Source organism: Myotis myotis, unplaced genomic scaffold, assembly GCF_014108235.1.
Source record: "Myotis myotis isolate mMyoMyo1 unplaced genomic scaffold, mMyoMyo1.p scaffold_m19_p_7, whole genome shotgun sequence".
Taxonomy (NCBI): domain Eukaryota; kingdom Metazoa; phylum Chordata; class Mammalia; order Chiroptera; family Vespertilionidae; genus Myotis; species Myotis myotis.
The window spans coordinates 29,680,889-29,705,714 of NW_023416379.1; the positions used below are offsets into that span (position 1 = coordinate 29,680,889).

Consider the following 24,826-nt stretch of genomic DNA (forward strand, 5'->3'; position numbering starts at 1 on the left):
GAAGAAAGAGCCCAGATTCTACAATCACCAGCCAGGGTTTGAATCTCAGCCCTATCATTGACTATCTGCAGGCAAACTTGGTCAAGTTACTTAAATTCCCACTTTTATCAGTACCTTGTCGAGTTGTCGGGAGGATAATATATAATAAAGTGAAAGCGCCTTCATGTAGGGGTCCCTGGCTTTCCTCTTTCCCTGTCACCCCTCCCCACTTACTCTTTCTGGGAGTCCTTTCCGGTGAGTGGAAAAGACACCCTGATTTTGAGGGGATATAACTGCTCTGGGCTTGAATTCAACTTAGTTTTGGAAAGGTTTTCTCAGTATAACTCTACCTCCTCTTTCTCAAGCATAAAGGGTGGAGTACATTTCTTCGAATGGTTCTTCTGGCCAGTTCCCGAAGTGAGTCGGGGTTTAGTGGGGCCAAAGGGAGCGCTGGGAAGCCGCAGCGGAAGTGCTTTTTATTCCTGAAGGAGGCCAGCTGGCCATCCCGCCTGGAACCAGGGACTTGGCCCTGGTCCCCGCCTTGTTTTCCAGAGCTAAGTGGTGATTGGGAACACAGAAGAAAAATTGCTTGCTTTCTGAGTCAACTCGCTGTGAGTGTGTCTGAACAGCAGGGCTTGTTTCCCCAGCCAGCTCCGCCACGCTGGGGCCTGCCTCAGAGGGAAGCACACTCAGAAGTGGGGCAGAAAGGGAGGGGCCCGCTTGGTTCTGAAGGGCTGTTGACAGCACAGCTGAAATGTGTTTCTATTTTAAATAAAATCAACTTTACAAAAGTGCTATGCCCTCTGAAAATAGCTCTGTTTGTTTGGATGGGGATGAACTGCCTGCTATCATCTCAGAGCTCGCCTTGCCCAAGTGAGAATTCTCACTTGAGAAACAGGTTATCTTTATGTTGTTTCTGTGGAGACATTGGGGGGATCGGTCAGGAGGTAGCAAGGCGCCACCGAGGAACCTTTTGGTCCTTATTCTACATTTGTGTACCTCTTCTGCTCTTGCAGCTCAGTGGGGAGGGCTGTGGTGCAGGGATGTTGGATTCCATGTTTAAAACATTCGCTGCCTGCCAATGTCTGTTTTTCTTCTCTGGTTGTGTATTTAAAAACAAACGCATCTTTAAGTGAAAAACTAAAATGTGCCATAACTATCCTTACTGACATGAAGTGATGTCCTCTGTATCCATACAACTAGTTTTACAGGATTAACTTCGAAATCCCCTCAAAGGTGCTATTATGGAATGGAAGCTCCTGCACCCTGACATGGCTCTGAGCATCAGCAGGGAGGTTAGGAACCAGGCCACCTAAGGCGCAGGGTGTGTGTGTCCCCGTCCCCGGGTGCAGCAGGTCCCCAGGGTGACTCTGGTCCAAAGTGGCTGAGTGGAAATCGTTCCTCCTGTGTGCTGCCTGAGTTATAGATCTGCCCCCTCTCTCTGTAGGGAAGGGCTCAGACGAGTCCAAGGAAAGAACCGACGGTTACCAGTGCCGTGGGAGCTCTGCTGCAGAACAGGGCCCTGGAGGCCACGCGAGCGGCCCCAGCCAGTCCAGGTAAGTCAGAGTGAGCATCTCAACCACCGCATGCCAGCGTCATAGAGGCGACCACCGTGGGCTTTGGGATTCATGGGCTGCTGGCAACAGCTGTGATATCCAGTGTTGCTTTTGGATATAAAGACACATGGGTTTGTTTGAGGGAAAAGCTTATTTGCTGAGAGGGCACAATTCCTAATTTGTCAGGTTTAGATAACTCTGACAACATATAGAGTCAGATCCGATTACAGCAGCAGGGATCCATCATTCCCCGGCTATTAAAATTGAAAGGAGTTGAAGAATGGGAGATAACAGCTTATCAGATGTGATGAAAAGAAGAGAAAACAATCTCAGAGAGAGACCTGTACTCCCATGTTCATTACAGCATTTTTCAAATAGCCGAGATACAGAAACAACCTATTGAGGAATGAATAGATAAAGATAAGGTGCATAATATACACAACGAAGTACTATTCAGCCATAGAAAAGGAGGAGGTCCTGCCATCTGGGACAACATGGATGGACATTATGCTAAGTCAAACTCATAAACACAGAGAACCGCATGATGGTTGCCAGGGGTGGGGTGGGAGAATGGGGAGATGTTGATCGAAGGATATAGTATTTCCAGTTATAAGATGAATATAGTGACCATGTACTAGAGTTAACAATACTGTGTCACTTACCTGAAAGTTGCCAAGAGAGCAAATCTTAAATGTTCTCACCACCACGCACATAGAAGTTAACTATGTGAGGTGATGGATGTTAACTAACTTCATTGTGGTAATCAATTCACAATATATTCATAATCAAATCATCACATTGTACACCATAAACTTATACAATATCATACTCAGTTATAGCTCAAGAAAGCTGGGGAAAAAAAAGAAAAAGGGAAGAGTTTCCTTTCTAGAACAAAATAATGTCTTCAAAGTAACAGAAAGGCATAACCACCATTGCAGTACTTACTTATATGCCAGACCCATTTCATTTAATCCTCATAGGAGTCCTCCAAGTGTTTTCATCTATGGAAAGGGAAACTGGAGCTGGGAGGACAGGTTACTTGTTTAAGCACTCAACTGGTAAGCAGCTGAGCTGGGTTAAACCTCTCTCTCCTGCGGTCTCCCTCTTATTTGAGCTGCATTAATAAATGTGGCATTCTTCTTTATTAATGGTCAGCATACACTATGAAGGCAAGATGAATTAATTCATGGCTATATGGCACCTCTGGCCAGGAGTCTAATTTTGCAGGTATTAATAAGAACCAGAGTCAGAATTGCCAGTCTCATGGTTCATAAACAGCACAGAAAAGTTTATTATTAGTTTTTAAATTCCTCGTGAGTTGCTTACCATGAGCTAAAAATTGAATGAATACTTGAAAATTTCCTCATAGCCCTGTAAACCCAAGTCAGTAGTTTTTTCCTGATCTGTGAAAATTTAATAATGCGTTAGATTTTGGTATTCACACACACACACACACACTCACATAAACATCAAATTATGTATGCATTCGTTGGTAAAACTTTCACTAATAAGCTTTTTATTTAAAGTATAATGATTAATGTCCTTTAGAAAAGGCAGTTTCTTTATATTATGGATGATTTTCTTATTTTTTCCAAGAATACGTTATAATGTTCCCTTTCCAGTAAAAAGCACTCCTTTGAGTTTGAGGTCAAACCTTATTTGCCAAGAGGGAATATTTCTTAATTCATCAGGATTAGGGAACTCTGACAACATGCAAAATCAAGTCCAAGTACAGCAACAGAGTCTCGGGCCTCTATTCCCTGGTCTAGTAAACTTGGAAAGCGATTTGGAAATGGGAGAGGACAGCATGTCAGGTGCAGTATTGAAAATCAGAAAAGAGTTTCCTTGCTTGAACTAAGTAATTTTTTAAAAATCAGCAGAAGGCCTACGTGAGAACTCAGAAGTCCTGTGTCTCAGTACAGGAAGAAGGACATTATAAAGACACCATTCTGCTACATTAGGAAATAGATTAGTAGGCCAGTAGATCTAAGCAAATTGAATTATATTTGCTTTTGACTAGGTCAGCGGTTCTCAACCTGTGGGTCTCAACCCCTTTGGGGGTCAAACGACCCTTTCACAGGGGTTGCCTCAGACCATCGGAAAACACATATGTAATTACATATTGTTTTTGTGATTAATCACTATGCTTTAATTATGTTCAATTTGTAACAATGAAAATATATCCTGCATATCAGATATTTACATTACGATTCATAACAGTAGCAAAATTACAGTTATGAAGTAGAAACGAAAATAATTTTATGGTTGGGGGTCACCCCAACATGAGGAACTGTATTAAAGGGTCGCGGCATTAGGAAGGTTGAGAACCACTGGACTAGGTAATGGTGGTTTATCACCACTGTGATGTTGCTAAGGAAAAGGCGAAGTTTTTACCGTGGCCCACACTGAGTTCTATACCACCACCTGCCCTCACCGTCACTCTGTCCTGTGGACCCAGCCCCTGTGGCTTCTGTGGTGTTCCTTCCCGGTCCAGGCCTTTGCTCTGGCTGCTCCCCCTGCTGAAAACCCAAACCCTCCCTCACTAATCTGCACTGCTCACCTCTCCCTCCCTCCAGTGTTTTGCTGAGTGTCATCTCACATGAGGCCCCCCAACCTCTACATTTAAAATTAATTTCTCCACAATTTCCTCTGTAGTTTTTTAAAACAGCATTTATCACCATCCAATATTCAATGTGTATGTGTTTGTCTCTTCCCACCCCATCCCTCCAAAAAGGAATATAAGTTTTAAGAAGGCAGTTTATTGAACTGCTACATCTCTACCTGTTAGAATTGTTCATGGCATATGTGCGGTGCTCAACAAATACTTTTTGAGTGGAATGTATGGTAAAAAGTAGGTATCTTGATTCTGTAATGTCCCTCTTAAGTTATTGGCCTATGCATATAATCGTCATGTTAATTAGCTTTAAGAGAAAGCATTTTTATTTATTTCAGGTGGACAATGCATTTCTTACCCCACCCCAAGATTTTGACAGTTGTTATTGAAAATAACCCTGAGGAATACATATGAGAATGATTGGATCAGGATAAATTTGTTGATATGAGTGCACTGACCAGAGATTGTGTATTCAGTGTTTTAGCTTGAACAACTGGGAATGGCTTGAACAGTTTGCAATGATGGTTGATTTTTTTTACCTGTGCCGAAGACTTAAGATGCCTTTTCAATTTAAATTTTTTTTTTCCCTGTGGCCTCGCATGCATTCAGAGCTATGTTGGAAAGGAAGCAGAAGTATATTGACGGGTAGAGTGGGGTGGGGTGAATTTGCAAAAATGTTAAAGGCTTGGAGAAAAGCACTGAGTGCCTTTGCTGATGTCAACAGATCAGTGTGTGAATCAGATTCACATCTGCTACCCATTGTATTTGTTCTGGTCAGTAGTAATCTATTTGTAATATGAGGGTCTTTTAAAAATTGTTGTTGTTGAGCTTTGCTATATCTAGATTGCCAATCAGTCGTTTAGGCTACTTGTTGTCACTTGCCTTCCACATAAATCCTATTACTGTCTTTTCATTTAGCTGATAGTTAACCCCTTAAAACTTTGGTTTTCATTCTTCAACTCTCTTGAGTAAAATATGTATTTGGTATTTCCCATGTATAGCTTTTTGTTCTAAATTCACAGTCAGGGGAGATATGTGTGTGTAAGTCATAATCCTTATCCATCCTAGAGTCTTATGAGAAGATAAGCATGTGCAGGAGAATCTAATACAAAGGAGCATGTGATGTTATATGAAGTTGGTACACATGCCGGGGATGTTTAAGAAGATTCATTCAACACATAATTAGTATGAATGGTTGTTTCTTGCGTCTGTGGGCTCTTAAAAGTCTAGGGGGGTAGCAGTCAATATTTAACAGTGGGGTGTAAACTAATATTTAGCAATAGGATGCAAAGCTCCTGAGGGAATACAAGAAGGAGATCAGCTTTGCCCAGGAGGCTTTATGGAGGAGGCTACCTCTGAGAGAGGAAGCCCGTGGAGGCGGAGGCCTTAAGATGAGCTTTCAGGGTGAGCTAGATTTTTACTAGTGGAGAGAAGTTGCAAAGAGATTGAACAAAGAGATGAAAATGAGAATGCAGATGACAAACTGTGGAAACAAGTGGTCCATCAAAGCATAGAGCGGAGTAGAGTGTGAATAGAAATTGAAGCTGGGGTGGGAGGCTGGCCCTAGAGCAGGGAAGGCCGTACTTGCTGGGGCAGGCGCCCAGGCTGTGTGTGACCCAGGCTGCCACTGTAAGTTAGGCAATTCGGGTGACCTAGGAACTTTTCATTATTAGCCACTTTAAGTAAGCCTGCAAAAATTTCTTTTGAGAAAGAGCATTTTCAAAAATTATCATGTCAGATATTAATGCTTACTGTAAAAAATATTAGAAAATGGAGAAAAAGTATGAAGAAAAAAATCTTCCAAAATTGCACACCCTGACATGACTGACCATTGTTAACATTCATAAGTTTTTCAATTTTTTTCTTTTTTTTCCTGTTTTCCTTTTATCAAAATTAGGATCATAGTCCATGTATATACATCCTGATTTTTTTTTCCACTAACAAATTTTGAACATTTCCCTATGGCAAAAGAATTTCTTTTCTTTCTTTCTTTTTAAGATTTTAAATTTATTTGATTTGCATGTGACAGAGATTCAGCTAAACTTTGTTCATTGGGCTAGCAGTATGCTTTTTGTACCTGTAACACTTAGATTCTGATATACAAAATTGTAGTAACATATTGATAATTCAAACTTGAGAGCTAAATAGTACATTCTTTTTACTCTGTGCAAAATAAATTCTACCTTTAAAAAATAGCATTTATAATATTAAAATTCATATTGTCCATATGGTTTTGTGATCAAGTTACTAAAATGTTTTGTCACTGTGAATCATTTGGGTTAGTACAAATATGACAGGATTGTTAAAGGCTGCCTATAAATACATAACACTAAGGCTGATTTTTAAAGTGTGGAAAAGGATTATATTAAAATAAGTTTATCTCTCATGTAAGAAATGAACAAATTTTGTAAAATAAAACTGAAAACTTCTTGGTCACAACTGTTAACTACCAGCCTGAGACATATTTTTTTCTTTTATACTTATCTGAAACTTTTTGTATCACAAAAAATTAACAACTAATCTGAAGAAGATTTATGAAGCTGTAAATATTCCAATATAGCCTCTTCTATGTCAAACATTTAAAATGGCCAGAAGTGAACTATATATTAAACAGAACATAAATAAGACCTTAAATAAATAAATGAAGAAAAGACTGTCTTTAAAAACATAGTATCACATCACAATTATACTATGTAATTTATTTAGCTGTTTTCCTGGTGGTGAGCAGGTCAATTGTGTCTACTTTTTTGCTATACTAAATAACTCCCTTCTTCATGGACAATAGTCCACACTTAATTCTACCCTCTTCTAAGCACTTCATATATTAATCCTCACTTAATCCTCACAAGGGGATAAATGTACTTTTCATATCCCTAGTTTATAGATGAGAGAGGTAAAGCAATTTGGACAAGTAATTTAATAGGAAATGATAGAGTCAACCAAATCTTTGTTGGCTTTGGGAAAACTGGGTCAAAAATATATAGACACGAAGGAGATAGTAAAATATATATATTATATATTGTATATATATGATATGTATATGATGTAAATATATGTATAATTGTTTTATAAAAAGGTGTGGCTCTCCCTTTATTCCCACAAAGAGTCTAAACTTCAGATGGGAAATGCGTTTATAGCCTAGTCAGCAAATATCGACTGGTGGCTGTTTTCTCAAGGGTTTTGATATAAGAGCGACTGATTGGCTGGAAGGTACTTCTGAGGATCAGCTTCTCCAGCACCTTAATACAGAGAGTCTGAGACCACTATGAAGTGTAGTTCTGGGTCCCAGAGCTGTGCTGCTTCATTTTTTAGTGAATTGCATTTTATAACGTTGCTGCCTGGGCTCTGCTTTATTTCTGGAACCAGTGGGTTTGATGGAGTCAAGCATCTTCCCTGCACCAGCACCCCCTCCTTAAGTAGCTTCATTGTTTGGCAAATGCAGTGAGTATCAGAGGGTCTATGCAGATCCATTGGAAGGAATAAAACTTGCAGATCTTTGGGTAAAATGAACACTAAAGCTCTTTCTATTCCTACGTCTTCTGAGTCCTTTGGTAGCTTGATTCATAGTTTCCTTGGGTTGTTTGGTTACTCCCCCTTCATAAAACACTCCAGGCCTTTAGGACAGAGGGGACTTATTCCGTTTTACAAAAAATGATTTCTCTGAGAATCCTGCCCCATACCATGTGGTCTAAGACAGACTATGGTATGCCTGTAACCATAAACTCCTACCTCTCCATACCTAACAGCTGCTTGACGCAAAGGAAAAGAATCCTGTTTGTGAAGCAAGTTCATTGCTATGGAAAAAATCAGGGTTGGGGGAGGCACCTCATGCTTCCATAAGGCTAGCATGAGAGCAGGTAAAGAATTGTGAGGGTATGGACTGCTCGGGGTACATTCTGAGACTCGGAGCAGTGGCATGGAGAGGTGTTGAGAGTCAGGGTGTATAAATGGGGAGCCCCCTGAGGGGGCAGTCCAAAGGGCCCATCCATGGGTAAGTGGAGGGCCAGGGGAGAGAGAGAAGGCTCCTGGGACAGTCCCTGGTTTCCCTTATTATTTGGCCCAGGATAGAGACTATTTGTCTATAGCTACAGAACAAAACAGAACGGAATAGAGACTTTGATCCAATGGGAAGATTTCACAATCATTCGTGTTTTTTTTTTTCTTTCTTGCTGTTTGCTTTTACATAATAACAAATCTGTTTATGTCTGTAAAGGATTAGCCTCGGACCCTGCTTCTGGAGCAAAACTCAAACAAGGATTTACTAAATCTTCTAAAAAAGATTAACTCCTAGAGGCCAGGTAAGAAAAACAAACACACTCTAATCCAGGTGCTGGTGGTCATCTAATGTGCAAGGTACAGGGAATGAATGAGCCTTTAAGGGAAGAACCCTCTAGCAGGCAAACCCAAGAGAAATATGGGCTAGGCTAGGTTAATGAAATATGCTCTGGAACAGCGGTTCTCAACCTGTGGGTCGCGACCCCTTTGGGGTCGAACGACCCTTTCACAGGGATCGCCTAAGACCATCGGAAAACACATATATAATTACATATTGTTTACAGTAGCAAAATTACAGTTATGAAGTAGCAACGAAAATAATTTTATGGTTGGAGGTCACCACAACATGAGGAACTGTATTAAAGGGTCGCGGCATTAGGAAGGTTGAGAACTACTGCTCTAGAAACTTTTTTGTTAAACCCTGAGTTGGAAAATGACACTCCATTTGCTTGTGGACTTAACAGGAGAGGGGAATGGGTTCTTTATGTTGACCTGGAAGGCTACTGCCCGGTCCCTCTTTCTAAACACATTGCCCCCCCAAAACACAGTTCCTGAGATTGACACGGAGTAGAATTGGTATGAAGTTGGGGACATTTTTTATCTTGTGAATTGTTTAAGACATTTAAACATGTAGAGAAGCTTATATTAAGTATTTAACATTCTCAGTGTGACAACAACCAAGTTCTAGTAAATGCCTTTTCTTTCTGCTTTCAGACTGGCTCCCTACAGCTCATCAGCCTGGATGGCTGTGAGCCCAACAATGTCACCAGAAAGGAAGGAGCAGATGTCTGCTTCAATGCCTGATTCCTCTCGAGACATCATGCAGGACATGTAAAACTAGCTTCAAATTTTCTTATTTCCTCCCTTCAAAATATTCAAAACCAAATCATTAAACAAGGCATTCATCTGTACGATAATGCTTAATTTGGAGATTTACTTGAAGCATTTTTTTAATGGGATATTTAATAGTCTTTTTCAAAAACATTGCTTTGATATTAGAAATGTTTAGTAAAACAGTCTATGGAGTCTAGCATTACTTACTTACTAGGAAAAGCGTTTTTTACCCAGCTCATTCTACACAATAGTCGTGAAATCCCCTCTGTGATATTTTCTTCTGATAAGCATGAAATTATAAAAAGTAACAACTCCTGCTTTAAGTACCCATCTGTATACCACGTGGAACTGTCTCCAATACCAGTGCACACAGTTGGTTTTGGGGAAACACTGCAGTGGAACAGGTTATAATAACCTTCCCACCCAGTGGGAAGGATGCTCTATGCAGCCTCAAACCATTTATTTATCTCTGACAAATCAGGCACCAACTTTTCATCTCACCATTGGTTGATAAACTGTGGGGAGGTGGTCTTGCAGCTATTTTTCTTTGTCACCTTAGGGATTAACAAATTCTTTTTGTAGAGTCATTTATACTTAATTCATGCTTCTTAATCTAATGATTTTTATGTTTTCTTCAACTCAGGGAATTGTAATTAGGAATTAAAAGCCATTTTCCTGTCTAAATTTAAGTAGAACCCCAAACTACTCCCTCTTTAATGCAGCAAACACAACATCTGAAACGCTTTGGGTATCTGGGGATCACATCCTAAGTTTTATGCTCAGGGAAGTCAGGTGTATGTCCTGGAACTGACTGAAGACTACTAGGCCATGAGTCTGGAGAGGGTGTAGCCCAGGTAAGCCACTCCTCTCTCTCCTTTTTCTGGGAGATTGCTTTCCTCACAGAGATAAGAGGGGCTATGGGAGCTGACTCAGACATCCCAGAACGTGCATTCCACTGATGAGGTAACCTCATCTCCTCCCCCCAGATTAAGCTGTAGTTTAAGACTCTACCAAGTTGTATCCACAGTGACAGCCCCACCCCAGGCAGCTTTCCTGAAATGCCTTGGCCCTTTGCTGTCATGGGCCCCACTGGTAAGGGCTAGGAGCCAAGGTTTCTCCCATTTGGCTGCCAGGCTTCTTTGATGGGCAAAGGAACTCGAGGCGTCCCTTTCTCTGCCTACCCCCTCACCCCCACCCCTTATTTAGAGGTAAAACAAACACAAATAAATAAGCGTGTCAGATTTCCAAGTGGGGAATAGTTTGTGAAGGAATCCCACTAAGGAATACATTTCTAGTTCATGCTAGAAAGTAACGGCAAACGCCACTGTAAAACTGGCCCAATAGACTGAACTTCAGTAACTAGTATTCTGACCTATACCAGTATATCAGAAATAAATTCTAAATATAGAAGGATTCAGAATTTTATATAGTAATTTTTAGAGATAAGTTTTTAGTGTTGTGAATTTAAGTGAAGCACACAAGCTTCTACCTTAAATCATAATTTTACTCAAAGTTGGTTTCTAGTAGATGCTAAATAGAGGTCAGACTACTAGTTTCTGTGGGGAAAGTAATGGCCAGGAGGGGGCATGAGGGAGCCAGCTACTGAGCTGTTCATGTTTTTGTGTCTAGATCAGGATGGTTAGGCTGTGTAGCTGTAAGTAAAAATCAAACAAGCCATCGTCAGAATTTGCAGAGTTTATTAAATGTAAGATATATTTTCATATAGGAAGCCTCTAAAGACAAAAGACAAAGGAATTTTAAAAAAAGATTAGGTTTCATATTCTTAAAACTCATTAGATACAAATTTGAGATTACAGTTACACTGAAAAATGTTATTCTTTCTGAGTAAAACTAATATTGAATTACATGATAAAATTTAAAATGCATTTATTTATTGGTGATTAAAATATACTTAAGCAGAGTAGTACTTTAAGCCAGACAAAGCAAAGAAAAAAAAATCTTGTTTAATATATATATATTTTAAATTCCAGTAATATTTCTTAAATTCCTGTTAAAATATAATCAATATTAAAGTCAGCAAAATACTATTTTTGACTGACACTTGGATTATTTTATCACTTAACCTGGTTACACAGTGATTTTTTTTCTGTCAGATGTAACTGACAACCAGTTTAGTCTTTAAGATAAATGAAGTGATAACTCGCATTGTAGCATCTTGTGGAAAATATTCAAACTACATTTAAAATGCTTGTTTAAAATGGAAACATCTATTATTCCACAAGAAATTGTTTCTGTAAAACTACAGGTTGGCTATGCAATAGTAACTACACTACATCCAACTAAAGGTAGAAGAATTCTGGAGAAAAAAAATACAAAGTCTACTTATAATATGCAATATAAAGGTTACTTTTATAAAGGTATACTTAAAAAGAAAAGAAAAAAAAACTCCCATTTTGGAGAAATCCAAACCTTCCCATAGTTCCCTCCTTAGGCCGTGCTACATAAAGATGACAAACTCAGGTGATGTTATTTAGCTAACATCATTATGATCATGGCTTACGATTAAACTCAATTTGACAACTATATATAGCAGCCCTCGTCTGGATGTCGGTTATAACAATAGATAGTTGCAGTTCCATTAAAGAATACTTGGTGATTACATTTGGTACAAAGCATGAACAAATCATCAACACTCAGGACAGATTGGCACGATGCATGCAGTTCTAGAACTCTTATCTCAAGCCAGTCGTAACTGAGTAAGCCATATCCCCAATCCTGCTTTCCAAATCTTTCCTTGTATTACAACTGACATTTAAAATGCTTCATAAAACTTTAAAATGCTCCTTAAAACCTCTCCCAGAATAAGAAAAGTATGCTTTATAAGCCACTTATCTGAATGCATGATGGAAATGAGGCAGGATGGCAGTGCCAGTGCCTGCTGGGAAAACGTGGGGGAGGGGAGGAAGGTGGAGCTGGCCCAGGCTCATGGCCAGTGAGGGCTCTTGCTGCTGCTGCCCCAGACAGCTGAGCCTATGGGGCAGAGGCTCCCCTGGCCCCAGGGCGAGGGTACTATTCCCAAAGGCATTTTGGGTAGGAGGAGGGGGCAGCTGCCAGAAGCCCAACAGAGGGGAAATTTCCAGAGAGGCAGGTATTGTTATGTTCACAGCATCGATGGGGAGCTCTCTGGGCAGGTTTACTTTACCAGCGCCACCCTTAGCCAGATCAAAACCTGGGTTGAGCCTGTGTGGTGACTGAGGCTCTTGCAGAGGCAATTCCTCGAGCAAATTGAAGTTGCAAAACCCTTTAGTATCTGTTTTGAGCGGCAGGTTTGCAAGTGGGGGATATGAGGTAGCAGTGGTGTACTTGTGATTCTGGAGGGGCTGAGGGGGAGAGCTGGGAGGTGCCATGGGCGGCAGGGGGATCAGGGGCTCTGGCAGCGGTGGTACAGGCTGGCAGGGTGGCTCTATGGGATTGAGGGTGTGCACCTCAGGTGGCAAGCCACTGGCGAGCCCATTCTGCACAGAGGCTCCTAGAGCGTAAGGAGCCAGAGTGGCAGCCTTCAGCTGAAACTGAGGAGAGAGAGAGTGGAAGGCATTCAGGAAATCTCCAGCCTGCAAACTCTCTTTCATCAGCTCCTGTAAGTGTGTCTTCTTGGTATGGCGTGTGAGGTGGTCTTTGCGCCCAAATCTCTGGGCACAAAACTGGCACAGGAAGTCCTTACAGCCTGTGTGGACCACCATGTGGCGCCGCACATCTTTCCGGGTGTAGAATAATCTCTCGCAGTGGTCGCACCGGTGCTTCTTCTGCTTGTTCCCGTGGGGCTTGTCGTCGGCGTGGGATTTGAGGTGGATCAGCAGCACCTCTGTGCTCCTGAGCACCAGGGCACACACCCCACAGGTGAGGTCGCCGCTGTTGGCCTTGTGGAGGGCCAGGTGCCTCTTGTAGCCCAGCATGGTGTGGTACTTCTTCCCACACTGCTCACACACAAAGGACACCTTGTTGGGGTCATGGGTTTGGAGGTGGTTCTTCAGGTGGTCTTTGCGGTTGAACGTCTTCTCACATTGACCACACTGGTGAGATTTCTGGGGTGAGTGGGTAGCCATGTGTCTAGGAGCAGAAGGCAGAATTTCACAATTGACCCAGATTTTTAAGAGCCGAAGAAAGGTAGAGAAACAATATTAAAATGGTAACAATAGTTTTCTCTAGGTGGTGGTTTAAGAAATCATTTTCAGTTTTAAAGTCCTTTTCTATATTTTCCAGACTCTATACATAAATAAGACTTAATAATAAAAAAACAGGTGCTGCTAGGGACAGAATGCAATTTTCACACCTGTAAGGAATATGATTGGAGTACACATTTTCCTAGTGTATACAAAGAGATTGCTAAACGCAGACAGGTATTTAAAAATATATGATCATGAAAACTATTTTTCAGGACTGGGTTAAATGGTTGTTCTATACACTGAACATTCCTGAATTTCCAAAAGTGACTCAATAGCCCCCAGTCCCCATTTTAGATTATTGTTTCTAATACAATTCCAGCTCATCTGTATTGATTGAGACAAGTTCAGGACATAAACTAAAAAGTCTATCCTTAACTTCAGAGACAGCATCTAACTGTACCCTGTACCCAGAATGCCAGCCCTAGCAACTGGGCTCCGAACCCCGCTCCTCCCATGCGATCTTCATGCTTACGTCTTCGTCTTCTCCATTTAATACTTTCCTACCAGCTATTCCCCCCCCCCCCCCGGCCCTGCTGTGTGTGGCCCCTTGTCTCCACTTCCTCAAGGTCCTGGGTAAAGCCCTTCAACCAAGTTCCTGAAGGTCACTGGTGATTTCACTGGCAACGTTCATTCACAAGGGCTTTCTCTAGAAGGACCATGGTGCTGCTACTAGCAGCAGTTACAAGTGTTTCTTTAACTGAGCTTCAGGGGAAGCCATAGTCATCCTGGTCAACCTGGAATTTCAAAACAGCTAGTTTATATTTGTATTTCTAAAGCACAAGTTAGGTTTGGAAAACCACAATTCCATTTCTATCATTGTTCGACTGAATTCCTAAAATCTGAAAACTTAATGCTATAAGGCAGTGGTTCTCAACCTTCTGGCCCTTTAAATACAGTTCCTCATGTTGTGACCCAACCATAAAAGTATTTTCGTTACTACTTCATAACTGTAATGTTGCTACTGTTATGAATCATAATGTAAATATCTGATATGCAGGATGGTCTTAGGCGACCCCTGTGAAAGGGTCGTTTGACCGCCAAAGGGGTCGCGACCCACAGGTTGAGAACCACTGCTATTAGGGAACCCTGAGTTTGTCATCTTTAAAAAGGTTCATTTTAATAACTGTGTCATACAAAACAGCAAGTCCTGTATGTTAGTATTTCTTACAAGACAGCACCATAAACAACTGGTGGCTGCAAACACAGCCTAGGCTGCTTCAGCTCCCTTTGACAGTTAACTCTCTCAGGTGTTTTGTCTTCAGGAGCTAAAGCTTGTCCTACTGACAATTTCAATGCCATTGAGCTTGTTGATTTTGGAGTTTCTAACAACTCATTCTATGAAAAAAGATAGAATTTCTTTAAAAAACAACACAGTGCAAGTCAGAAGTGTACCCAACCTTCTACTCTACATTGTCCACTCCTGACCCTACCGTAGGAGGAGAACCTGTAAGGGGTCTACAGTAGCTGTTGAGAAACCAGTGGTGTCCCTACTGGCAGGAAGACTGGAAGCCAGTTCAAAATCTTAAAGCTGATCAGAATCTAATTGTCATTTTCTTAAATATAAAAAAACACTTTGTAATACTTTAAGCAATAAAAATATATATATATAAGCAAAAACCTCAAGTCCTCTTCCCGTCTCCCTTAAGAACAGTAGCCTGCTCTGTGCAGGGGCTAGAAAGAAAAGTTGCACCTTCCCTCCAGGACATAAGGGCTCTGCAAACAGGCAGGTATGAACAGTGCTGATTACAGGAGCCAGTGCAACAGGGAGTTGAGAGTCCTGAAATGATGCTGATGTCTGCAATTTCCAGATGTATTTAAAAACATTTGCAGGTTGCAGAAAGGGTTTTTTGAGTCTGTTATCTCTAGAAAATAGCCACGTCCTTACACAAAATATCCACAGATAAAGCAGCAGACATAGATGGGAGAGGGGACTGGCTGACAAACTTGGCACTGAAGCAATTTTCTATTTGGTCCAAAACTAGTGACTTGGACCCCAAGGCTCTGTCCTGGATCTTCCATTCTTGCACCTCTCTGCTTTTTTTCTCTGTGGAGGATTTCTGTCTGATTAGGTTTCATGTATCAGCCAGGGATAACTGCTCTGGGTTCACATCAAGCCATGTAAAGGCATATGACACCACCGTTCCCATTTCACCAGCTTCTGTTCCCCTGAATTTCTCACTCTCTCCTCTGCCTGGCATCCTGTCTTCCCCTTTTAAAGTATCCCTCGCTTACTCATGCAACAGACTCAGCCCAGGACATAATCATCTTACGGCTGAAATTACTTTAACAACTTGCTTCCTTCCCTCAACCTCTCTTCATACCTCACAACCCATGAAACCATACTTGTCTGTCCCCTGGTCAGAGCGCCACAGTGGGGTGGCACCTGGGCCACGTCAGCAGCCTGAGGACTCCTCAGGGAATGCTGCTCTAACGGGTTTCCCCTGCCTCGCGATCACCTCTCTGTGGCTCTCTCCCTCTCACTGCATTCAGTGTTTGCTGTATTGGGACCCATGTCCTCTTTTCTGGCGAAGCAAGTCAGTCATTTTCTCCCTCAACCTCTGCTTATAAAATGGAGCGTATGTTGTAACCGAGGGAAATGGGATGGAATGCTGCCATTGAGATTGAGAGAGAGAGAGAGAGAGAGAGAGAGAGAGAGAGAGAGAGAGAGAGAGAGAGAGAGAGACGCAAAAGCAAACGCTAAGGTACTCTGCTGTCCACCACGTCTCTGTTCCTTTCTCAGCCGTTATTCAGGCCAGAGGCAAGGCATGGGGTGGCTGTGGCGGTGGCCGGGCAGGCGGTTCTTGCACAAAGGACACTGCTTCCCTTCTCCCCCTCACCTCACCCGGCACTGAACAAGCGGGGCTGCCCTTGTTCAGAACTACCACCTCCTAAATGTGGCTAAGACATCCCTTCAGCGCAGTTGACCACAGTCATCCCACCTAATTCCTGTCATTCCCATAAGCTGTGAGCGCCGCTGTCCCCAGGGTGACAGTGCCCTCCTGGTGGCTGGCTGAGCAGGCGCTGCTTTTGCACTCAAGCGGGGATCCTGACTGTGGACACACAAGAAGCCTGTTGCAAAACAGGAAGCCTTTGCAACAAAATAGGTGCACACAGTAAGGCCCTCAGTACGCACATGTACGGCAACTAGAGAGTGGCCTAGGTACTGAGCACATTTGAATTTTTTAAAACTTAAGCATTTATAACCTCATTTTAAAAATCAGCTTATTATATTACATAATCTATAACAGCTGTATTCTTAAGGGCCAGGAACATCATATCTTTTTTTTTTTTTAACTCTTCCAAGATTTACTAATAATGTGGTCCTTGTTTATACCACCCAGATGTAAATCCTCTCTTGCTAAATTCTGACCATCACCTATGTACTCAAATGCAAGTAGTCTGAAAGTTGAAGCTTTCAAGTTCGTTTCATGAAGATTAATGGCACATGTATGTCCCTTAACCAGGTATCAGAAGAAGCATGCGTCTGTGTGCACGCTACCTGCATTGCTCTGAGGGAGCCGTGCGCACAGCAGTCACTGTTAACCAGACTGCCATGTATATTCTGTCTTCTCTATGATACAAGAATCCTTTGGAGGCAGACGCTACATCTCCGATATCCAATCTCCTCCTGGACGTCCCTAAGAAATAACTTAGACTAAATGTACTTGTTTTTTTATGGCATCTGCTGAAACAGTGGTTTCTATCCTTTGCAATATCATGGGTACCTTTGAAAATCTGATTAGTGCACACACTCACCATCTGCATACCTCACACATTTCCAGAGCTTATTAGGGTGGCTTTTAGACCCGAGTGGAGAAACTTCTCCAAAACTTATACTCAGAGGTGTTCCCTCCTCTGCACCCTCACTGTCCAGACCTGGACAAGCCCTCCATATGCCACACCTGGACTATTACAACAGATTTCAAATCCATCTACTTGCCTCTTTTCTATTCTCCAAATGGCTACCAGAACCATCATTCCAGTGTCCTAACCAAATCATGCTCTTCACCGCTTAGACTCATTAGAATAACGCAAATCCTCTCCAGCAGTGGACAGGCCTGCTGGCAGCTGCTTCCTTGCCTCCATTGCGAGCCTCACCCTTTCCTCCTCCAACCCCACCTTCTGGGGAGGTTCTGGGAGCTTTAAGGCCAAGGCTTAGGGCTTTTCCAGAACCTCCTCACTGTCCACCTCCTATTTGTTCTTCAGGCCACAGTTGAGGATTGCACCTTCCTGAGAAGCCTTCCAGCGCGCCCCAGGAGGGGAGAACATCCTCCGCCTGCACAGCTGTCAAAGCGCTCAGGCTGCATTTTAATTCAAGGAGTCTGTGTGCACAACACTCTTCCCAGCCCCAGTCGACTAATCTTTCTGTTCTTAGATGGGGCCTATTCCTGGAGGAGCACAAGACACACTTGTTGAAAGAATGACAGGGCACAGCAAAACTGTCACATGAAACTACAGTCACACCAGAGACACGGCTTCAAGGCTGAAGTGCGCCACATTCTGCGTCCCTTTCCCGTGCAATGTTGGTCTGAGGACTGGCAAAGCCATGTAAAGGCATAAGTAAAAGCACATACCTTGTCTAAAGCTTCTCACCTCATTAGTTTATATCTGGAAACAAAAGCTTTGCCACACTCTGGGTGCAAGCACTTGAAAGGCCGCTCCTTGGAGTGAGTGAAACTGTGGATAGTGAACTTCTCCAGGGTGAGGAACGTCTGGCCACAGACCTGGCAAAGGTAGGCAGCCATGGGTTTTGCTTCTCACACCTTCCTTTTCAGATGCGCTGACCAAATGCTGTACCAGTGAAGCACAAAAGAAAGGTTGGTCCTGAGCCCATGAGCAGAGCCCCCCTGCCCCCCCCCCCCCCCCACTCCAGGCCAGGACACAGGTGGCGTCCTGGGCTTGGTTCTACTCAGACCTGGGTCTCAGGAGCCACTCGCTCTGCTTCCTGCTGTCCCACAGCCTAGTGTGTGTGCAGTCTCAGGCTCAGAGGAGAGAGTCTGGGCACAGATGAGATTCCACGAGTAGAAAGGTAATCTGCAGGCTGTCTGTGGAGAGACAAGAAACCGTTTTCTTGCATTAGCTATTGGAAAACAATGCTTCCCCAATCCCCCACCCCCCCACCCTACCCCACCAGTTCAGAATCAAACTACTGATGCAGCACGATGCCCTGTCCTCCCAGGGCCTTTAAGAGACGCTTCTCTGGAGTGGCGAGGAGTCGAGCACAGTGTTTTGCTGGTGGGTGAAGCACTTTCCTTTGTGAGGGAGATGGCTTTTTCTATAGACTCGGTATTATCTACAGTGGGGCCTTGACTTAGGAGTTTAAGTCCTCCTCAACCCTGAGACCGAGCTTGTTGAGGAGCTCGTTAAGGAGCTCATTAACTCAAATTACTCTGTCAACTCAATACAAAAAATCGGCCGAGAGACAGCTGGTATCTCAAAAACTCGTTAGTTGGGACACTCGTAAGTCAAGGCCCCACTGTACTTCCAACCATGATTTCTGGTCAGTGTGAGGCTCAGCTGACCAATTGAAAAAAAAAATGGTGTTGGAGTGTTTTACTGGTACAGAAACAAGGTCATCCTGCTTATTCAAACTGTGGGCTCTATTCCTCTCCCCTCACTGTCAGCGTAGCATATGTTGTTGATCACACCTGTTTAAACTTCTAGAGGATGAGACGAAATCATTTGTATGCATCCAAGTTCATTTGCTTATAAGGTGACCGTGCAAAAGGACTCGACTCTCGGATGGAAACAAGATGTGAATACAGCGAGTTCAAGTCACTGGTGAGCCTCTGGAGCGGGGACACACTGCTCCCAGGAAACAACACTGAGGATGGTTTGGGGGAAAGCTTGGGCTGCACTGAAATGTGTAGACACCATCCTCTTGTAAGCTGTTTCTACTAGTCTCTCCCCCTTTTTTTACGGGGGCCTTTCCTCATTCCCCAGCCTCATCCCGTTGGTCAGCCACTTCCAGGAGAACCCAAATGATTACCACCCTTCCAACCCAAGCAAAGCACCAAAACCAGGTTCTTCTTTTCCTACCAACTGGTCATCATCTGAGGAGCCCAAGAGCCTGAGACAGTGCCACAAACAACATAGCACAACTCTGGCTACCCAGAGTCCTGGAGAGTAACTCTGGGGAGGGGGATGGGCAGGGGGGAGCAGAGGGGAGACGCTAACCCCTCAAGTGCCAATTAGCTATATGCTGGCATTAAACACCAGAGGAACTTTTGTACCCAGGCCTGCGCTTTCTGTACTTTGTCAAGTAAGCTGAGCACTCATGGCCAATTGACCAATCACTGCAGGTCTTCCAGGAGTCGGTGTCCTGCAGCCATTCATTTACTGCCAAGTCTTTAGAGTTGCTCTGTGTTATAGAAAGTTCATCTTTACCTTTTCAGTTACTTTCTGATCGGAAAGCTAGAGTCTCTAACTAGATGAAACTTTATTGTAACAGTTCGAGCTTCTTTAACTAGATCAGCCCACAGCACATGTTCACAGGCAAAACATACGTTCCTTTTCTAGTGGCCCAAATCGCGGCAAACTCCTGTGTTCCTCATCCACTAGCTCAGATGTTTAGTGTCTGGACCGAGTTCACAGGAGCCGGCACCCGGCTGACACCCTCCCACCCCGCCACACCTGCTAGGAACCCTCAGGACTGACACGCACACTCTGAATCAGAGCTTCGGCACTGAGCCAAAGCCGGCATCTTGGCACCAAATCTTCTTTCTGAGGGCAGCTCGCACACACCTTGCTCCTCTGTGACTCTGTGGTGACTTGCACTGAACCCCTGTCCAAATCCATCTCCCCAACTCCCTGTTCCCTCACAGTAACCCAGTTCATGCCTGAGGCCCTGCTTTGAGGCGTCCCCAACAACCCTGGCCACAAAGTAATTCCTTCCAGGAATCCTACCCTGTGTGGCCGAGTTCTCGCTGCCAGGTCTCATGATGCGTCTACTTTTCCAGCCTAAGTCTGGCTCACACTGGCCCAGCTATAAAAGGCAGAGAGCTGAAATATGCTCAACTCATTCACTCAAAACTGCTCTGGGTTCTTCCCAAGTCTGTCAAAAAGATTAAAATGTGCACACAATACGAAGTGTGAAGTTCATCTTAGCTGAACCCAAAGTAGCACTAGTCACCCAGAAGGAGCTGGTTTGGGGTGAGGATTTCATAATTCTCTCGCCTACCAATCCCCTGCTTATACACACTTTCTTCAGCTTCTCCCCAACTCTAGCTTTATGAAAGATGCCCAGCATGTCCAATAGAACTCTCTGTGATGATAGGAAAGTCACATATATGATGACTACTGAACACTCAAAATGTGACACTGAGAAACGGAAATGTTTAGTTAAGGAGCCACGTGAGGCTGACGGCTGATGGACTGGGCAGCACAGGCTGGCTCTTAGCTTCACCGTCAAAGAGATGACCCTCCGGTGTTCCCCTGAAGCAAAGGAGGAGTTCATGTAGATCTAGTCACGTCCTTTACAAATACAGCAGGAAGATTCCCCATTCAGATTCCAGCTAAGCCACTTGTTAGCTGTGTCCTGAGTTTCAGGTCCCTCATTTGTGATAGCCCCCTGATGCATGGGCCGCCGGGAACAGCCAACTAAAACAAGATGGCTCTGCAAGCACGCTGTGGTCTAAGAACACACTGTACAAATCTACGGGATCCGTGAAGAAACCATCAGCTGGCGCATGGTTCTAACCACCCAGCTATGGATATAATGGGAAAAAGCCATGTTCTCTCCCTACGTATAATTCACCATCCATTATTCCTACTTGGGGGGCTGGTAGTCTGAATAACACATGTGTTATTCAGACTACCAGCTTTCTATACATATAGAAAGGACATATGAGGGTGCAAGTAAAAATTAGCCTGTATTCTTTTGTTTCGCAAAAGATAGCAAGGTTGACTGACTGCTTACCAACATATCAAGAATACAAATGAAAATGTTTTTCTTCATTTAAAAATAAAAAGGTGTCTGCCCTTTGGCATTAATCAAGTTTTCCCAGATCCAATCTCCAGCCACTTCCCTAGATTCAGAAGTCCAACAGTCATGGACATCATTACCTGCATTTCTCTTGGGCCTTCAAAGATGGTAAGTACATAATCAGGGAGTTTCAGACATGGCCACATTTTATTTAAAAGTGAGGCATTTCCTCCAACTCTCTCCCCCATTGAACTCCCTCCCAAAGAACTAGAAAACGTTAAGCCAGTTAAACGTTTTTATCCTTATTTAACTTATCTCATTCCCAAGACGCTTATCTTTCTGAGTTTTAGATCTCTGTGTTAAATACACCTAGCCCCGCGATAGGTGAAAAGTTAGTCCTCAGATGTTGAACTGGATTAATTATATGATAGTAAACATTCTTTAATTTCTTCAGGAAATTATTTTTTGAGGTTGAATTCAAATTCACAGATAGTTATTTCATTCACTGTAGCTGTGTATTTCATTAAATATGGACCTTCAAATATAAACATTTGCACGGTTTTCATGATATAATCACAAACGTCTATAAAAATAATCTTTCCCAACAGACTATAAATTCACTGTGGCCAAGGATCAAAGCTCAGCTATTTTTAAAAAATAAACCTTGAAGATAACACAACATATCCCATCACCACATACTTGACCAGAGCTCTCTGGCTGTTGCTGATTCCAGTCTTTGGTTGAAACCTGATGCGCTTTATGGTCACATCCTTAAAACAGACTTGTGAGTATCTTTCTATTACCTGGCAAACGCCCAACAATCCTGACAGAGAACGACAAAGGGAGGGTCTTGACCATAATTAGTCTGTTCTGAGACTCAACGCACAGATTGCCTGTGAGTCTTCGGTATGGTAATATTTCAACACCTGTCACCATAGAAAGATAGTAAGTCTTCCTCCAAAACATCTCAGGACATAATTTCCAACCCCTTGATTCTAAAAATACGGAGTGATACAGATCTGCCTGTATGCCAAAGAAGGCTTGTGCCATCTGCTTCATTCTGTTCATGCTGATTATTTTAGGGATGAGAGAGGATCAGATTGGAATAAGAACATATATATATATATATATATATGGCAATAGCAAGGAAGGCCTGTGTTCCCTGAGGGCTCATGGTATACGGCAGAGGGAGAGGTCAGAGCACAACTGTAGCTCCGGGGCGTCCTCAGTCATCCCATGGGGGACAAATGTTTTACAACAACCTCAAAATAAACTGTGACTTCTGGCTTCTATTTCCATTGTCCCCACTGACACAATGCAAGGCCTGTTTCTGGGAGGAAACGGAATTGCCATTTTTAGTCTTCCAACTTGAATAGTCTAAGCTTGCTTTTTTTTTTTTTTAACGCCATTCACCAACCATTCCTTGTAGATAAGAAAGTTCTACTCCAAACGTTTCCCTCTTTCATACTCCCCAAACCAGGATTGTTTTATATCAATGTGTTCAGGCTAATTTAAAAAAAGGGCCTCTAATAAGCTTCTGTTTTTTTTCTTAAACAAGAAGCATTGACTTAGATGGAAAAAGAGACCATCCCTCCTTTTGCTATCAATTCAGTTTGACTCTTCACAAAGTCACTGATACTATTTCCTAAACCATGGGACACATATTTTGTGTCTCAGTCACTGCATTTTTTTAGGTTAATAATAAAGATTCTTTCCTGGCCAGGCGGCTCAGTTGGTTGGAGCATTGTTCTGTCCACTGAGGGGTCACGGGTTCCCTGGTTAGGCAAGTTGAGAGGCAGCCGATCAATGTTCCTCTCTCACATCGATGTTTCCCTCTCTCTCCCTCTCCCTTTCTCTCTCTAGAATCAATAATAGTATGTCCTCAGGTGAGGTTTTAAAAAAAAGTTTCTATAATATTCTTTTGAAATTCAAGCAGTAAACCAGTTGTACAAATGTCCTATTAAACATGGATAAAAGTGATAATCTAACAGATCTTATCATGTAAGATAGGCCCACCTTCCCTCAAAATCATTTGTCAGCATCTTTAAAAATATTTTTTATATATTATTCTCCAATAAAGAACTAAGACATTATCATTAAAATCCCCTAACACCTGAGCTGACACATCATTTGGAAGAAGGCTCTTGCCTGGGATGAGCCCTTAAGCTGGATCCATAAGGCCTATGGCCCTGCTGTCTGCAGACCTCTCTCCCACAGTGGCCCAAAGGCAACCAAGGCCGAAGATCAACCCACTTGCTATTTCCTCAATGTGCCCCATTCTCTCATGCTTCTCTGCTTTCCATGCTATGCCCCATCCAGGAATGCCCTGCCACTCCTTGTCCACATGGCAAACTCTTCCTCTTCCTGGTCACTCCCCAGCAGAGGAATGAGCTCCTTTTCCACGTGGTGAGAGAGTGAAACTGGAAGATCACTGAGGAAGTGACAGTAATCATCCAGGTGAGACGCCAGTGGTTGTGGTGAACATAAAATGAGATCACTAAAACCACAAAGAAATTAGAAAGAGAAAAACGGGTTTGGCGAGCCCTGCCTTCACCAAAGGCCCTTCTATGTTCCCTCCAGAATTATTTATTCAACCACCTGGGGGACACTGACCCTCCTATCGTTGAAACAACATGCCCTCATTTGTGCTTGTTGGTGGGAACACCTACCGACTCCACCCCTCTATTTTGCCCTGGGGGACACTGCCCCACACTTCACCACCTCCATCCCTCCACAGCCTGCAACCTTGAGAGGCTTAATTTGGTTAACTAACCCAGGGCTACGCTCTTATTTTCTTAGAAATGAGGCCTAAAATGAATTATTTATCTACTATTCAGAGAGAAAATTAATAAGGAAGCTGTCTTGTTGATTACAGCACAGCTTCAGAACATCAGATGTATGCATTAAACTTGGAAAACTGAAAAAGCACAGAGTACCTTCCACTTATAAGCAGTGTGAGTAACATCTGTGAGTCAAGATGGCCAACAGAATAAAAGTATGCAGCTGAGCAGGTCATGGAAAGCCATGAAGCAACCTGACTTACCCTCAGAAGCCATCATAAGTCTCGGAAATTTGGGCACTAGGTACCTCTGGAAGTGGGGGTGAAAGTGGGCATGAAAGTAGAGTGAAAGGCATGAAAGTCTGGTAGTGAAACCTCAGCCACAAGGGAGGGCACGGGATGGGGGTGCAAGGCTGAAACGGAATGATTAAGTGGAGTTTGTATACCTCCTCCATTTGGCTAACAGGACACTGGCAACCAGGACCTCGTCCTCCATGGCAGGTGCCTGAAGGAGTCTTCTCTGGGGAAGCCCAAGAGGAAAAAGCTAACATCAAGGACAGATGACAGTCCCAGGGTTTACCTATATCACCTAAAGCAAAGCCCTCATTGACAAGCCCTGTCTAAACATACAAAGCTTCCATGGCTTTTAGTGGTTCCACTCTCAAAATCAGTAGGCAACAG

General features: G+C 43.1%; 2 protein-coding genes across 25 annotated transcripts in view; one reads left to right on the top strand and one right to left on the bottom strand.

Annotated features, from left to right (window-relative positions):
• Nucleotides 1-9,316, top strand: part of ZC2HC1B (zinc finger C2HC-type containing 1B) — a 34,125-nt gene extending 24,809 nt beyond the window's left edge. The window contains exons 6-8 of the mRNA XM_036318301.1: nucleotides 1,427-1,535; nucleotides 8,363-8,447; nucleotides 9,139-9,316. Of these exons, the coding sequence (XP_036174194.1) occupies nucleotides 1,427-1,535; nucleotides 8,363-8,433 (180 nt within the window). The 3' untranslated portion in view covers nucleotides 8,434-8,447; nucleotides 9,139-9,316. The remainder of the gene's footprint in view (nucleotides 1-1,426; nucleotides 1,536-8,362; nucleotides 8,448-9,138) is intronic.
• A 1,622-nt stretch (nucleotides 9,317-10,938) lies between these two features.
• The window catches only part of PLAGL1 (PLAG1 like zinc finger 1), a 50,893-nt gene continuing 37,005 nt past the window's right edge, over nucleotides 10,939-24,826 (bottom strand). For 23 of the 24 annotated variants that reach the window (XM_036316990.1, XM_036316987.1, XM_036316988.1 and 20 more), the window contains 3 exons: nucleotides 18,358-18,487; nucleotides 18,036-18,233; nucleotides 10,939-13,326 (listed from right to left, as the gene is read on the bottom strand). In XM_036316990.1, coding sequence (XP_036172883.1) covers nucleotides 12,108-13,326; nucleotides 18,036-18,187 — 1,371 coding nt within the window. In that variant the 5' untranslated portion in view covers nucleotides 18,188-18,233; nucleotides 18,358-18,487 and the 3' untranslated portion in view covers nucleotides 10,939-12,107. Of the gene's footprint in view, nucleotides 13,327-18,016; nucleotides 18,234-18,357; nucleotides 18,488-24,826 lie in introns of those variants that run through there. The other variant, XM_036316992.1, reaches the window with a different exon arrangement.